Genomic DNA, 15,509 nt, shown 5'->3' with positions numbered 1-15,509 from the left:
AGCTTTGCAAGACAACAATTAAGGCATGGACATGCGACATACAGATGTGAATCAAGTCAGGTGAAAGTTCATGGACCATGACAAGAGAAAAAGAATACATACATAGATAAATAGTACATACACACGGCAATACAGCATCGTCTGGATGACCATGACAGGTTGCCTAATGTCTCCACTGTGTTTCTCATCCAAGCACCCCTCAACGGCCGAAACGGCTGGACTACAGAAAGCAAACTCTCTTCGGAAAAAAACCCCGCAGAAAGCAAACTACACATTGAACTCATAGGTTTCGAACGTGCACGAGTTTACTAACACCTCACACCCAATCCGCCGCAGCTCCTTTAGTGTGCTGTCATCTTTAGAGATCTGGCTTGTATTTTCCAATTCCAGAGAGCTGAGGGACGGAAGGTGCAGCAATCCTTGAGGAAGCTTCAGCATCTTCGAGAACCTCGTAAGTTGCAGGCGGGAGAGCTTTGGCATTGTCCCATCCTCCATCCTCCACTCCTCAGTGTAGAAATTATCAAGTAGCAAGCTTTGAAGGCGAGGAAACCCTTTGGCAGAGCAGGACATGGTTTGGCCTTCATAACACCACAGACAGAGCACTACAAGACATGGAAGCTTCTCTAGTATTGACATCGGGTCTTGTTTAAGGAAATAAGCAGATAGACGAAGACTCTGTAGGCTTTGTGGGAACTTATCAGGCAGCTTATCCAGCACACCTAATTTGGTAAGAATAATATCAACCAGGTGAGGCATGTTTACAAATATGTCTATCATCTCCGCAGGCATGGGATTCATGTGCATTGAGAGTCTTGTTAGTTGGTTCATGTGGCCCAAGAAAATCACCATGTCATGACAGCGGTATTCCACGCCAACCGATGGAAGACGTAACTCAAAGGTTTGTAGCTCATTCTGATGTTGTAGACACATACGCCTTGCAGGTGGTCGTGGATAAAACCAATTCCAAAGATAAACATGCCTTAGACTAGGGATATTCCAGAGAGAATTTGGCACCCCCGAGTCCAATTGTGTTCCAATTAGATCTATAGTCTGCAAGTAAAGGTGTCGTCCAACTGAAGAAGGGAGTGTCGCACGTCTACAGTGTCTTAGCCCGAGGTATCTTAGGTGAATGCACCCAACAATCACTTTAGAGAAACCTTCTAGTCTGGATTTTTCGACGCGAAGAACTCTCAAGAATCTCAGCTTAGGAAGGGACACTGATGAGAGTGTAAAGCAAAGTAGAGTTCGGACATTAGGTTTCCCTGGTGAAATCTCATCACTCAAATTTTGGAATCAAGAACGATAAGATATAAGTTTATCCAATGATGACGCGCCAGCTCCGCCTACAAATATTTTCAGGGTGCATCCACATGTCAGCAAGAAACCACATATGTACAAGGATATATTGAAACAGTAAATGCATCACTCTATGCAAACACACCATGATAGGAAAACCGACCTTTAGTTTGATCGATGACATCAAGAAAACCATCTTTCCTTGCTTCTTCTATGCACCAGTCACGCAAGATGTCATGAATCCTTATCCTCTCAATCCGTCCAAGTTCCCAGGTTTCGTCAACAATTTGGACCAAGCTTCTCTGAACCAACTCGGTCACATACTTGTGTGCTGTTTCTTCTAGCTTATGATTTGGTGTATATGGAATGAAGCTTTCAGCTATCCATAGATTAATAAGATCGAGCACAGATATTTCATAATCCTCTGGAAAACTAGCAAGATAGAGGAAACAAGACCTTAAATAATGGTTTGGCAGGTCCTTGGAGCTGCGAGCTAGTATGTTTCGTATCATGCGCCCATCTTTGGTTGATGGCCAATCCAAGAGTATGCTGGACCATGCTTGCCTACTTAGATTTTTTGATAGATAACCCCCCAAAACTGCAAGTGGTAATCCATCACATTTCTTTGCTAGGATTCTCCCAAGTTCTTCAAACTCGTCCACGTCACGTATGACAGATCTTCTGTATGGTGGTAAAGCTTTACTACTGAAAAGTTCCCAGCTTTTCTCTTCATCTAACTTCTTCAAAGGATGAACATAGGTTGGCATTTCAACATGATTTGCAACATTTTCCTTTCTTGTGGTCAACAATACTCTACTACCGTTAGTTGCATCAGGAAAGGCTTTAACAGTTCTGTTTAACTGCTCCCATGTATCTGCTTCCCACACATCATCAAGAACTACCAAGTATTTTTTTCGCAAAAGAAAATCATGGATCTCCTTTCCCACCTCATGCTCAAGCCTGACTCATATTTCTGCCCAGTTATTTGTTTCATGATATCCTTTAATAATTCAATGCCCTTGAATGTTTGAGATACGGTCACCCAAGCAATTGTGTGAAAGTGCTCTTTGACTATAGATGAAGTGCATACTTTCCTTGCAAGTGTCGTTTTTCCTGCCCCACCCTCATCCTCAGCTACACCAGTATTATCCAAATCAATTTTCAATTTTTCTGCACTTGAAAAAATCTCATTGAGCTTCCTTTTTACGCGTTGGATCTCGACACCAACTTTATGAAGGGTAACCAAGTCACTCGGTAAGCGAGCATACCTTGAAATGGCACCCAGGAATCCCTTCTTGACTCTGTTTCTCTTCTCTATGTAATCTGCAGCTTCGATGACATTCTGAGCCTCATATGCCGCACCTCTGATCTGGCCCACCAAGGCAGCAACTCTTGCGTTTCCTGATCTCCATTTTCCGTCAACATCTTTGAGGTAGGCCTTTAGCCGCACCAGCTCATCTTTCAAGAAGGACACTTCAAGGGTGACTCCACATAAGAATTTGGTCTCCTGAACCGTAAGATTTCCAATGCCTCCAAGCATGGTGCTAACAACCGACTGCGCCATGGTTCCTTGGTTAGTTCTGCCCCCTCAGACTGAATTAATATGCTCGATCAGACTGGATAAGCAAGAATTAGTCAGCCTTGTGAGTTGTGACTGGCTATAATGTTTCTCCTTGAACCTCCCTTTAGCTTCCTACTCCAGTACCATTAGCCATGGCTGACCTGATGGGAACAACAAGTGACTAGTGAGAACAATAAGTGACCAACACTTGTACTGAAGAGGAAAAGGGAGAAAAGGGAAAGATACTCACCATTGGGAGTGCAGGTCACTGATTGTAGAGATGGCAGCGGTGGCGGAGGCTGGAGAAACTGGCGGCGGCGTGCAAGGATCGACGGTTGCGAGCTTGGTGCGGATTGAGGGGACAAGGAGAATGTATTGTGACTTTTGAGTCAAAGCTCCGGAGGAGGCAATTCCCTTTACAGAGTTGGAAGCTCAGCTCCAAAGTACAAAGTACAAACTACCCTGCCTGCACTTTCTATCAGCGATCATACCGGCAGATGGTCCAGACTGTATATCTAAAATTATATTGGTCTGTGCAAGTTGGTATTTCTTCAGAAGTGGTAGGTAGCAATAGATATGGCGTAAGCATCTGGGTAAAGTTGTTCACATCATCTCCGGGAGTGGCTAAGTCCCACGGAAAAATGGCTCGATCACTTGATGCAAAAATATTGCTAGGTCAAGAAAACATGTGTGATTTGACGCTTGAACAACCCACCTTACGGCTTGGACACAAACAAACCAACAATTGATCAAACCCAGCTAATTAGATGAATAGGTCACTGTCTTTCCCTAAAAAATGTATCCCAAGACCGGATTTTGTACCTCCAATATGTGAGAGTACATCTCTTGCATTGCAGGGAGGCAGTAAAGAGAGTTTGATCTGTGAGTTCTGATTAAACAGAAATGGTTGCAGTGCCATATCCTCGTATATATGATTGAATTTGTACCAAGAGTGGTTTTTTTTTTGCTGGAGTACCAAGAGTTGTTTGATAACAGTAAGCATATGAAACATTTCTTTAGAAAGAGGTTAAGAACCGGTGAACCTCATGCGCTGTAGTATTAATTTATTAAGTACCATCCACTACATTAAAAATAGAACTGGAGTATAGTTAACTTGACAAATACTGGTAATATTAAGCAGTCTAGCTGGGCTGGCCGGCATGAGGAGATAGAGGAGAGGACAAATACACGCTATACCCAGGCCTAGGCTGGCATGTGTTCAAATCACTAAAAGACGACGACCTTGCCGGCCTCCCTTGCTATCTGTCAATATCTAATCTCAATAATTCTTGTCGTAAGCATATATAGTATTTACTTACAAGCCACACATGTTATGCCAAAGAGTACCAACGGCGGAGACAGTAGCTCAAAATCTCCAAGGGCGCAACATTCAATTATTCAATTACTAATGTATTCCCTCCATTTCATAATTCTTGTCTCAAATTTGATCAAAAATAAATGTATCTATTCTAAAAAATGTCTAGGTCGAAGTACTCCCTCCGATCCATAATAAGTCGCCGGGGGGAGAGAGACGGTCGCCAATCGGGGCAGAGGCGGACGGCGACGCCCGACGTCTGCTGAACCCTGACGAGACGAGGCTGGGGCGAGTTCCTGATCTAGCACTAGCAGGCGGGGCCAGCGGGCGCGGAGGAGGGTGGAGGTGGGCAGCGGGCCTAGGCAGCCAGCAGCAGCACCGTGGCCGGCGGGCGTCCGGTGGCGGCGCTCTCTCTGTGGCTCTGTCGACATCTCTCTCGATTAATTTGCCGTGCGTTCTTTGGACCCTGGGCTAGGCAGATTGGCCCAGGCTGGTAATTTTTTTGTTCAGATCCTGTCCTAAATGCAGTAAATCACTAGTACTCCATACATGGTTCAGTTGGAGACTGTCTGGTGTTCATCGAGCTTCTGTCCTCGAATCAACCATTATCGAGCTTTTGTCCGTCGCCCCATGTGGACCATTACGGCCGGGAGCAACCACCTCTCGGCTGACTATGTGCTGAGCCGCCTGCATAGGATGTTCTTTGCAGGAGAATACAAACATATTTGTCCCTGGTGATCCATTGAAATGTACCAGGATCCTATGAGGATTAATCATACATCTGACCCATTCCTTTTTTTTTCTGTTCTGCTCGTGGGTTAGCTTTAATTAGGAGGCACAATTGTAAAAGAAGAAGAAGCAAAATTGTTGCTTACTGATTGATGAGTCACCGTGCACCAACCATTCATTTGTCTGGACGGGACTGGAGATATGTTTGTTTCTTGGCACATACTTGATGACTGCTTACTGTCTCTATTGGCTGCAAATTCTAGTGGCCATGGAGCAAGCTTTTGTTTTTTCAATTATGCCCACAGCACACGGAGTTATTTCTGTTATTCTCAATATTATGAATGTGGAATTCTGAAGTTAGATCCAGGCCCAGGGCAATTTTTTTTTAATGATTAATTGATGCATGCAACCATTATTTTTCAAGTGCTGTCATTCTTCCTAAGAAGTTTGGCCTTTGATTAATGATGTGAGTAGCATCAAACCAAGTCAGGTTTGTTGTGTGAAGGTTTTGCAAGCATAAGCAGGGTATATGTAGTATCTCACAGCTGTGATATATTTGAAATGCTTCCCAAATGTGACAAACGGATTAAAGAAAAGAAGAAGAAGAGCAAAACAAGCCACATTTGGTGTGCCAAAAAGCTTTGCAAAACACAAATTAAAAGGCTACTCCCTCTGATCCTAAATTCTTGACTCAAATTTGCCCAAATATGGATGTATCTATTCTTAAAAAGCATATAATATTTCCTAAATTTTTGACTCAAATTTGATCAAATATGGATGTATCTATTCTTAAAAAGCGTATAATATTTCGACAACAATTTAGGATCGGATGGAGTATTTTTTATGCACAACTTAACAGTTGGCTCAACAGATGTGAATCAAGTAATGTAAAGTCCAATGACCAAGGAAAGAAATAATAATACATAGATAGTACATGCACAGAGCATTGCCTGGATGACAAAGCATTTTTATTGGACATTCAGGTTGCCAAACTGCAGGTATATAGTACTTGCAATTTTTTTTTTGACGGGCTAGTACTTGCAAATTTGAGGGAGATAAGCAGAGCTAAGAAAACATAATACGCTAGTTCGCCCGAGGGACGTTGCGCAGAAAAGCGCACACAAGAAATGTATTCTTCGATGGATGTTGCGCGGCACGTCCTGGCTCGTGCTCGCGCACATACAGAACTACCATCATTCAACAGTTTAAAACCAAAATGCCACCTGCGCAAAAAAGCAAACGCAAGAAAATCACTTAATTGATTTATTCAAAACGTTAGGTTAGGTCCGAATCTAATTTAAATGATCCATTCAAACAAAAATGCTCCTAGTATGTATTTGATGCCGCTAGTATATATGAACATGATAGATATATAGGCACGTACGCATGAATTAATATTTGAAACCAACCGTGCGTGGAACGACACACCACGGATAACTAGCTAGTAGTAGTATACAGTACTGTAACTAGCAGTTAAAATAAAGCAAACAAAATAGAATTCGGAGAAGATAATCGGAGCCAGGGTAGGTACGTACCTCACACCCTTTCCGTTGCAGCTCCTTTATTGTGCTGTCATCTTCAGAAATCTGGGCCATATATTCCAATTCCAGTTTACTGAGGGACGGAAGGTCTAGCAATCCTTCGGGAAGCTTGACCATCTTCGAGAGCATCAAAAGTTGCAGGTGGGAGAGCTTCGGCAGTGCCCCTTCCTCAATCCTCCACTCCTCCGTGGAGAACTTACCAAGTTGCAACCTTTGCAGGCGAGGAAACCCTTTGGCAGAGCAGGTCATGGTTTGGCCTTGATAACCCTCCAAAACGAGCAATACAAGACATGGAAGCTTCTCCAGGATCGGCATCGGGTCTTGTTCAATGATATTAGCATACAGACTAAGTCTCTGCAGGCTTTGTGGGAAGTTATCAGGCAGCTTATCCAGCACGTCAAACTGACCCAAAAAAATATAAACCAGGTGGGGCATGTTTGCAAATATGTTTACCATCCCTGCAGGCATGGGACCCAAGTAAATACAGAGTCCTGTTAGTTGCTTCATCTGGCCCACGAAAATCACCATGTCATGATACCAGTTTGTGCCAACCGGTGTACGATATAAGTGAAAGGTCTGTAGCTTATTCTGCTGCTGTCGACGCAGACTCCTTGCGGGTGGTGGTGGAGAAAACAAATTTCCCCCAAGGAAAGCATGCCTTAGAGACGGGATATCCCACAAGGAGTTTGGCACCACCGAGTTCAATCTTGTGAGAGTAAGATCTATTGTCTGCAAGTAAAGGAGTTGTCCAATTGATGAAGGCAGCATCACGCCTTCACAATTTAACAACCCAAGGTATCTTAGGTGAATGCACCCAACAATCACTCTAGAGAAACCTTCCAGTCTAGAATCTTTGATGCAGAGAACTCTCAGGAATCTCAGCTTAGGAAGGGACACTGATGAGAGTTTAAAGCAAACTAGAGTTCGGACATTAGGTGTCCCAGGTGAAATATCATCACTCAAATTTTGGAAACAAGAACGGTAGGATACCAGTTTATCCAAGGACGATGCACCAGCTTGGCCTACAAATATTTTGGAGTGCGTCCACATGTCAGCAAGGAAACACACACACACACACACACACACACACACACACACACACACACACATATTCAAACAGAAAATAGATCACTCTATACAGACACATCATGATAGGAAAACTGACCTGTAGTTTTGTCGATGACATCAAGAAAACCATCTTTCCTTGCTTCTTCTATGCACCAGTCACGTAAGATGTCATGAATCCTTATCCTCTCAATCCGTCCAAGTTCCCTGGTTTCGTCAACAATTTGGACCAAGCTTCTCTGAACCAACTCGGTCACATACTTGAGTGCTGTTTCTTCTAGCTTATGATTTGGTGTATCTGGAATGAAGCTTTCAGCTATCCATAGATTAATAAGATCAGCCACATCTATTTCATAATCCTCTGGAAAAGCAGCAAGATAGAGGAAACAAGACCTTAAATAATGGTTTGGCAGGTCCTTGTAGCTGCGAGCTAGTATGTTTCGCATCATTTGTCCATTTTTGGTTGACGGCCAATCCAAGAGTATGCTGGACCATGCTTGCCTATTTAGATTTTTTGATAGATAACCCCCCAAAACTGCAAGTGCAAGTGGTAATCCATCACATTTCTTTGCAAGCTTTCTCCCAAGTTTTTCAAACTCATCCACATCACGTATGCCAGATCTTCTGTATGGTGGTAAAGCTTTACTGCTGAAAAGTTTCCAGCTTTTCTCTTCATCTAACTTCTTCAAAGGATGAACATGGGTTGGCATTTGAACATGATTTGCGACATCTTCTTTTCTTGTGGTTAACAACACTCTACTACCATTGGCTGCATCCGGAAAGGCTTTAACTTTTCTGTTTAACTGCTCCCATGTATCTGTTTCCCACACATCATCAAGAACTACCAAGTATTTATTCTCCAACAGAAAATCATGGATCTCCTTTCCCACCTCATGCTCAAGCGTATGATTAACTGACTCATTTTTCTTCCCTGTTATTTGTTTCATAATATCCTTTAGTAATTCAATGCCCTTGAATGTTTGGGATACTGTCACCCAAGCAATTGTGTCAAAGTGCTCTTTGACCCTAGATGAAGTGTATATTTTTCTGGCAAGTGTTGTCTTTCCGGCCCCACCCATGGCGACTATGGAGACAGCACTAAGCATGCTCTCGTCATTATCAATTAACTTATCCACTAATTCTTTGTGCTCATCCTCAAAACCAACCATGACAACATCATCTTGAGAGTATTGGTACGTAACACCGAAATCTTGTGGAAAAGCATCCTCAACTACACCAGTATTATCCAGATCAATTTTCAAATTTTCCGCACTTGCAAAAATCCTATCGAGCTTCTCTTTTACGCGTTGGATTTCAGCACCGACTTTATGAAGGGTTACCAAGTCACTCGGTAAACAAGCATACCTTGAAATGGCACCCATGAACCCCTTCTTGAGCCTGTTTCTCTTCTCTATGTAATCTGCAGTTTCGATGACATTCTGAGCCTCATACGCTGCATCTCTGATCTGGCTCACCAAGACAGCAACTCTTGCGTTTCCTGACCTCCATTTGGTGTCAGCATCTTTGAGGTAGGCCTGCAGCCGCATGAGCTCATCTTTCAGGAAGGACACTTGAAGGGTGACTCCACATAAGAATCTGGTCTCCTCAACAGCAAGATTTCCCATGCCTCCAAGCACGGTGCTAACAGCAGACTCTGCCATGACTCCTTGCTTAGTTCTGCCCCCTCAGACTGAATTAATTAATATTTTTGATTGAGAGATCTGAATTAATTAATATGGTTGATGAGAAAGGAGCAGCAAGAATTAGTCAGCCTTGTGAGTTGTGACTGATTCTCCAAGAAGAACCTCCATTTAGTTTCCAACTCCATTACCATTATCCATGGCTGACCCGGCTTCTCCACTTGAGGGCAGATCACTGACAGCCAATTAGCAACGGCTGACTGGAGTCAGTGAGTGAGAGCTAAAAGTGAGGCGGCCGGACAAGTTGCAGTGAGAATCAAGAAAGAGAAGGGAAGAGGGGATCGATCGGGAGACTCACAGATGGATGGATCCTTGTGCTCTGCAAGCTGCTCAGATCTGGCGGGTGGCTTCGTAGATCGAGCTGCAAGCTGCAATTTATCTGCTCCCAAAAGTCCTCAACGGCGGCCAAGCAGTGCCCCGCCGCCGGCTCCACGTACGGTGCTCCGGTGTGTCTCTCACTCTCTCACAGTCACAGATCGATTATGCAAGCCAATCATGCAAGTCTCGTACTAGTAGACGGACCTTTTATTACACTCAGCAGTGGGCTCCGTGTCTTCCCTTGAACAGAGCACTTGACTGACTAGTCTTTTTATTTTATTTTTTTAGGAAGACCAAAAGCCGTCCCCTTTTATTAGAAGACATTCTGACTCTTCTTGTTGGTTTTTTTCTTCCGCCGACGGCGAAATCCTTCCGTCTCCGGCGGCCGCAGAGAATGCAACGAGGGCTGGCTCCCGGCCCTCTCCGAACCGGAGCTCGTACGTTCCTGACGCCCTCCGCTTCTCTTCTCCCTCCCTCCCTCTGCTTGCTTCTATCTCTTCCTGATGAGAGAGCTTAATTTGATGGTGGTGCCAATCCATGGTGGTGGCTGTTGTTGTTCTTTTGTTGCGTGCAGGATTTTTCTCATCAGCTTGAAGAAAGCGGACGTTTCGGGTTCGTCTCGGCACTCCACCGCTCTCCTCTGAATACCCTGAATTTGTGCGATGGCTCATTAACATACAGAGCTCGGCCAACACTCCTGGATCTCCTGCAGGAACCAGACGGCGGCCAGCTAGTTCACATCCAATGCAGTCCAGCTCCAGACCACAGTGGTGGCTGCCAGGGCAGACTTTCTTCTGGCCTGCAGTTCTTGCCGAGAAATTGCCAAAGATTTGATCTGCCTAAGGCGGCTAGCTACTTCTCTGTACCTTTTTCATGTCCTATCATCATCATCCATTATAACATGGCATGTTTCGTGTTGTAATAGATACTGTGGCTACATGTTTCAGTTAATGAACATTGTCTTCGTTTACAGGAGGCTATCCGGTGTTATGGAGCTTTTGTCCTCGAAGCAACCAAACTGCCCCCAGCTGTACATATACAGCTCTGCAGATCGTGTTATCCCGGCAAAGTCAGTGGAGTCATTCGTGGAGAGACAACCAAGAGCGGGGTGTGAGGTGAGGTCTTGCGACTTGTCTCATCGCCCCATGTGGACCATTACCGGAGCAATCCAGGGCTCTATACCTCTCAGCTGACTAACTTCTTGGAGGACTGTGTGCTGAGCCAACGCGAGGACTCTTCGCCATCATCATCGCCTGCGTAGGATGTTCTTTGCAGGAGAATACAAACATATTTGTCCCTGGTGATCCATTGAAATGTACCAGGATCATATGAGGATTAATTATACATCTGACCCATTTCCTTCTTCTTTTTTCTGGTCCGCTCGTGGGTTAGCTTTGGGAGGCACAATTGTAAAAAAAGAAGCAGCAAAATTGTGGCTTACTGACACCGTGCACCAACCATTCATTTGTCTGGATGATAGATTTGTTTGTTTCTTTGCACATACTTGATGATTGGTTACTGTCTCCGTTGGTATGTGTATTGTTCTGGCTGCGCTACCCTAAGAAAAAAAGCTTTCCTGTTATTCTCAATATTCTGAATGTTTGTGGTCAAGGGGAATTCTGAAGTCAGATCCAGGCCCAGGGCAATTTTCTATGATTTAGAATTTCTGCATAGAACCATTTTTTTAAAAGTGCTGACATTTTGTTTTCAGAAGGAGATGTGTGGCACTTAGACTGAAGATCATGGATACAATACTCTACTACCATTATTTTCATCTGGAAAGGCTTTAACTGTTCTATTTAATTGCTCCCATGTATTTGGTTCCCACACATCATCAAGAACTACCAAGTATCTTTTTTGCAACAGAAAATCATGGATACCTTTTCCCACTTGATATTCATTCATACTATGAATTGATTCATCTCTGACCTCCATTATTTGTTTCATAACGTCCTTTAGTAAATCAATGCCCTTATACTTTTGAGATACAGTCACCCAAGCAATTTTCTGAAAGTGTTGTTTGACTCTAGATGAATTGTAGACTTTTCTAGCAACTATTGTTTTTCCTGCCCCACCCATGGCAAATATTGATACAGCACTAAGATTATTGTTGTGTGTGTCAACTAACTTCACTATTTCTCTGTACTCATCCTGAAAACCAACCATGTCAATATCTTCAAAGTTTTGGTGCATATGAACATAATCTTGTGGAAACCCATCATTAACAGTAACATTTTCTATGGAAGTATTCCCCAAATCAACTATTTTAAAATGGTTTGCACTCTCAAGTATCTCAGATATCTTCCTTCTTATACGTTGGATCTCAACACCAACTTTGTGCAGGGTACTCAAATCACTTGGTATGCGAGCATACCTTGCAATGGTACCCATGAATCCCTTCTTGAGCCTGTTTCTCTTGTGCATGTAGTCAACTTCTTCAATGGCATTGTCGGCCTCGTATGCCGCATCTCTGATCTGGCTGACCAAGATAGCAGCACCTTCATCTCCCAGCTTCCGTTTCTTGTCGGCGTCCCTAAGGAAGCCTTGCAGCCTCTTCAGCTCATCTTTGAGGAACTCCACTTCAAGGGTGACTCCACACAGCAATGTGGTCTCCTGGACCGCAAGGGAGCTCACGTTGCCAAGCACGGCGCCGAGGGCCGACTTGGCCATCGCTTCCTCCTCCTCCTGGTTTCCTTGCCTCTCCTCTTAGGGATGAGTGGATGGAAGAATGCAGTTGTGGATGATGATGATGATGAAATAACAGGGTGGTGTTTTTCGATGAACACGGCGTGTTTTCTGGCTTTGTATTTCTTCTTGTTTGCATATGGAAAGAGAGGGTGGCAAAGCATAAAGGATTGTTGGGGCTAGCTTTCCCTTTGCTAATCTAGAATAGAATCTAGCTAAGCTTTGCTGTACTGTAAGTGCAACACGGCAAGAATGAATTGAAGATGCTTTCTTGGGAATGGGTTTTAGCATCTACTACCTCCGTTTCATAATTCTTGTTGAAATATTGCATGTATCTAAACGTTTTCAGAAATAGATACATTCATTTTTGGCAAATTTTCCTCAATCCAAACCCTCTTGATAAAGAAGCTACTGCTGAAATCCTAAAATTGTTTGGGCATGCCACGGGTCTCGTTGTCAACTTCAACAAAAGCAGAATTTTTGATATTCGATGCGAAGACGAGGAGGTGCAGCTAGCTGTGAATGCTTTGGGCTGCGACCGTGGCACTTTCTCTTGCACTTATGTTGGTATGCCCCTGTCCATTTCAAAACTCAAGAGAAGTGATTTCCAACCAATCATTGACAAAATTGCTAAGAAGCTGGCCGGATGGCAAGGCCAATTTATCTCCAAAGTGGGACGTTTGGTCCTCATCAACTCGGTCCTCTCGGCGCTGCCTTCTTACTAAATGGTCTCCATCAAACAACCGACATGGGTTATTAAGCAAATTGATAAGTTGCGCCGTTCCTTCCTTTGGTCTGGTTCAGACTCCCCGGCAGGTGCTAAAAATCTTGTCGCATGGCAGAAAGTTTGTGCTCCCAAAGACTATGGTGGTCTTGAAATTTCTGATCTTGCTCGGCATGGAAGAACCTTCAGAGCTCGATGGTTATTTTTTGCTTGAGACGGGGCAAATAAGGAGCTTTTCAGCCACTTCGTCAAAGATAAGGCGACTCTTGCTCTCTTTCATGCTGCTACCAAATTTCATTTCGGAGATGACTCGAAATGTTCTTTCTAGAATGGAGAGAGTACGTATCAATCAATGTATTGGCCTTGAGTCCATGCATTTCTGAGATTCAGACTTTCTGAATTAGCCTTGAGATGAATTGATCTTTTATTTGGATAATCGGGTCTTGTCTGAACTCTGAAGCCGAATTTCTGGATGCAATCGTAAGAGCTCGAATTGGGCCGAGACGACCAAAGCCCAAAAACACTTCTTCTCTTTCTTCTATTTGAGGAAGACCAAAAGCCCACCAAGACTAGATTCTTCTTCTTCGCCATGGCCCCGTCCCCTTCCGCCTCCGCCGCCGACCAAGATTCCCCCTCCGCCGCCGACGGCAAAATCCTCACATCTACCGCGGCCGCAGAGAGCAGCAGCAGAGGGGATCAGGACGACGACGATGAGCGGTGGCTCGCGGCCCTCTCCGAACCCGAGCTCGTACGTTCGTGCTGCCCTCCGCTTCTCTTCTCCCCCTTCCTCTGCTTTTGCTTTTATCTCTTCCTTGATGAGAAAGCTTTAATGGTGGTGCCAATCCATGGTGGTTCCTGCAGGATTTTCTCATCTGCTTGAAGAAGCTGGCCGCTACGCGCGCCAAGACCGCCGGCCATCCCCACCTCGCCGACCAATTCGATCTGCGGACGCTGCGGGCTCTCGGTACTCCACCGCACCTCCTCATCTGTATGCCCTGAATTCGTGCCATAAAGTGACAGATTTTTTACCCGAACTATGAATTCTGTCTTTCTGATGAATTTATTCAGAGCTATCATTGTTGGTCTCAACCCATCTGCAACTGTATGCAAAATGTAGCATTTATGCTTTTGTTCAATGTCTTGTGTCACATATATGGTGCAGTCTGTTTGCTGAACATGCTTATGCTTGTGCTTTCCAGGGGTTGTTTTACTGGGAGGTTTAAAAGAACGACTAAAAGAAACCTCGTTGGATCCAAACATTCTCGATAGGCTTGCACTATCAAGAGATACTGATGCAGATTTCAGTGTCGGTGGTAGTGGTTTGGAGGTGTTCAGGCCCAGCAAAGATCAACCATCACAAAATGGTGGCAAGAAAAAACGAAATCAGAATGAGTAAGTCTTAGTCGGTCTTGTTGCTTACGAGTAAAAAAAATCATTATCTCAAAGCATATGTACGCTGCATTGTGTTAAAAGTGCATACATGTACTTCTGGATTTCAATTTTTATCAGCAATTTAGTTATATTTAACTCAAGACTGATTATATACAGTTTCATCTCATGCTGAAACTTGCTCTGTTTTCTAGAGGTAAGTTGTGATGCAGTTATGGCGTATTTGTGTATGATGTAGGTGCCATGAAGGGGACGTCCAAAGTAATAAGAAAAGGAAAATGAGCAAGAAGGTAGCAGCGAGCATAGATTGCCACGGTCTTCTCACTTCTAGTGATCTAGTACAAACACCCAAGGCTGCTAAAGAGGAAGATCATTGAAGCTGCTGCCGCGGGTATAAATTTCGCGAAGCCTTTAGTTGTTGCAGTCTACCTATCTGGCTTCTTGGTCTGGAGTAGCAAGCGGTGAAGAACTCAAATTAGGCAAAAGTTTATTTCAGGGATGCAACCAAGTTTCCCAAAATGTGATGAAATTATTTTGTAGCCTGCATCAAGTGCAAGCACTCTTCTTTGTACCCACTCCATTGTTTGCTGTTCTGGTTGTGCGTTGCTCATTTTAAATTTTTGGCGCTTATTCCTCGGAGGCCATTGTTAGCTTTGTAGCAGGAATAGGCTGCTGAGAGCATGAGACAGTACTTTTCAGAAAGTGCTATCTGCATACACCGTCATTCGGAAAAAGAGAGTTTAAAAGGCAATTACAAAAATCATCGTCTTATATTATCTGGTGGATTATTTTGTTTTTGTTGCCTATGCATTAATTAAAACAAACTAAATTGATTGACACAGACAGATGGGCTGTTGCGGTTTCTTCTTTTCTACTTCGTCCATGTCATACAACTGTCGCAATTTTGTCTGTTTCCACTTAATAGGGGACATAGGGAGTGCGAGCCGGAGCACTGAACAGGACAAGTGCAGAACATGTATCGTATAGACGAAATCACAAGCCACCAAAACAATGCTGAATTTTGCAACATTTCTAAGCTTGAGGTACCGGTACAAGAATCTGATGTAGTAAAACTGAAGAGAAAATTCCGACTAGAACAGGACGCTGACCACAAATAACAAGTAGATACAACAAGATTCTCACATATTCTATTTTTTATATACAAGAATCTGGCAAGTCCCATTCT

General features: G+C 43.8%; 3 protein-coding genes and 2 long non-coding RNA genes across 6 annotated transcripts; 3 read left to right on the top strand and 2 right to left on the bottom strand.

Annotated features, from left to right (window-relative positions):
• Nucleotides 1–47: 47 nt before the first annotated feature.
• LOC100841590 (putative disease resistance protein At1g50180) lies at nt 48–3,380 on the bottom strand. The gene is given in 4 exon segments (XM_014896371.2): nt 48–1,343; nt 1,460–2,257; nt 2,260–3,018; nt 3,108–3,380. Coding segments are annotated over 3 exon segments (1,449 nt in total). The 5' UTR covers nt 2,861–3,018; nt 3,108–3,380; the 3' UTR covers nt 48–1,293.
• A 518-nt stretch (nt 3,381–3,898) lies between these two features.
• LOC112269364 lies at nt 3,899–5,072 on the top strand. The gene is made up of 2 exons (XR_002961221.1): nt 3,899–4,267; nt 4,342–5,072. It is a non-coding gene; the product is annotated as an uncharacterized LOC112269364 (long non-coding RNA).
• A 647-nt stretch (nt 5,073–5,719) lies between these two features.
• Nucleotides 5,720–12,210, bottom strand: LOC100830905 (probable disease resistance protein RF45). The gene is made up of 4 exons (XM_014896370.2): nt 11,697–12,210; nt 7,608–8,684; nt 6,437–7,464; nt 5,720–6,124 (listed from the first exon to the last, which is right to left on the bottom strand). The coding sequence occupies exons 1-4, from the start codon at nt 12,193–12,195 to the stop codon at nt 6,107–6,109; spliced, it is 2,622 nt and encodes an 873-aa protein (XP_014751856.1). The 5' UTR covers nt 12,196–12,210; the 3' UTR covers nt 5,720–6,106.
• Nucleotides 9,819–11,031, top strand: LOC106865724. The gene is made up of 3 exons (XR_001405033.2): nt 9,819–9,962; nt 10,100–10,137; nt 10,238–11,031. It is a non-coding gene; the product is annotated as an uncharacterized LOC106865724 (long non-coding RNA).
• A 1,283-nt stretch (nt 12,211–13,493) lies between the features above and the next one.
• LOC100841286 lies at nt 13,494–15,099 on the top strand. Of its 2 annotated transcripts, none has more exons than XM_014896449.2 (4): nt 13,494–13,682; nt 13,796–13,922; nt 14,134–14,326; nt 14,562–15,099. In XM_014896449.2, exons 1-4 carry the CDS (start codon nt 13,524–13,526, stop codon nt 14,698–14,700), a joined length of 618 nt encoding a protein of 205 aa, XP_014751935.1. In that variant the 5' UTR covers nt 13,494–13,523; the 3' UTR covers nt 14,701–15,099. The 2 variants fall into 2 exon arrangements, with proteins under 2 accessions (XP_014751935.1, XP_003560293.1); XM_003560245.4 differs by having other exon boundaries at nt 13,497–13,682; nt 13,796–13,898.
• Nucleotides 15,100–15,509: the final 410 nt, after the last annotated feature.

Source organism: Brachypodium distachyon, chromosome 1 (assembly GCF_000005505.3).
Source record: "Brachypodium distachyon strain Bd21 chromosome 1, Brachypodium_distachyon_v3.0, whole genome shotgun sequence".
Lineage (NCBI taxonomy): Eukaryota > Viridiplantae > Streptophyta > Magnoliopsida > Poales > Poaceae > Brachypodium > Brachypodium distachyon.
The sequence above is the reverse complement of the archived record's forward strand: the minus strand, read 5'-3'. Positions and strand labels throughout refer to the sequence as shown.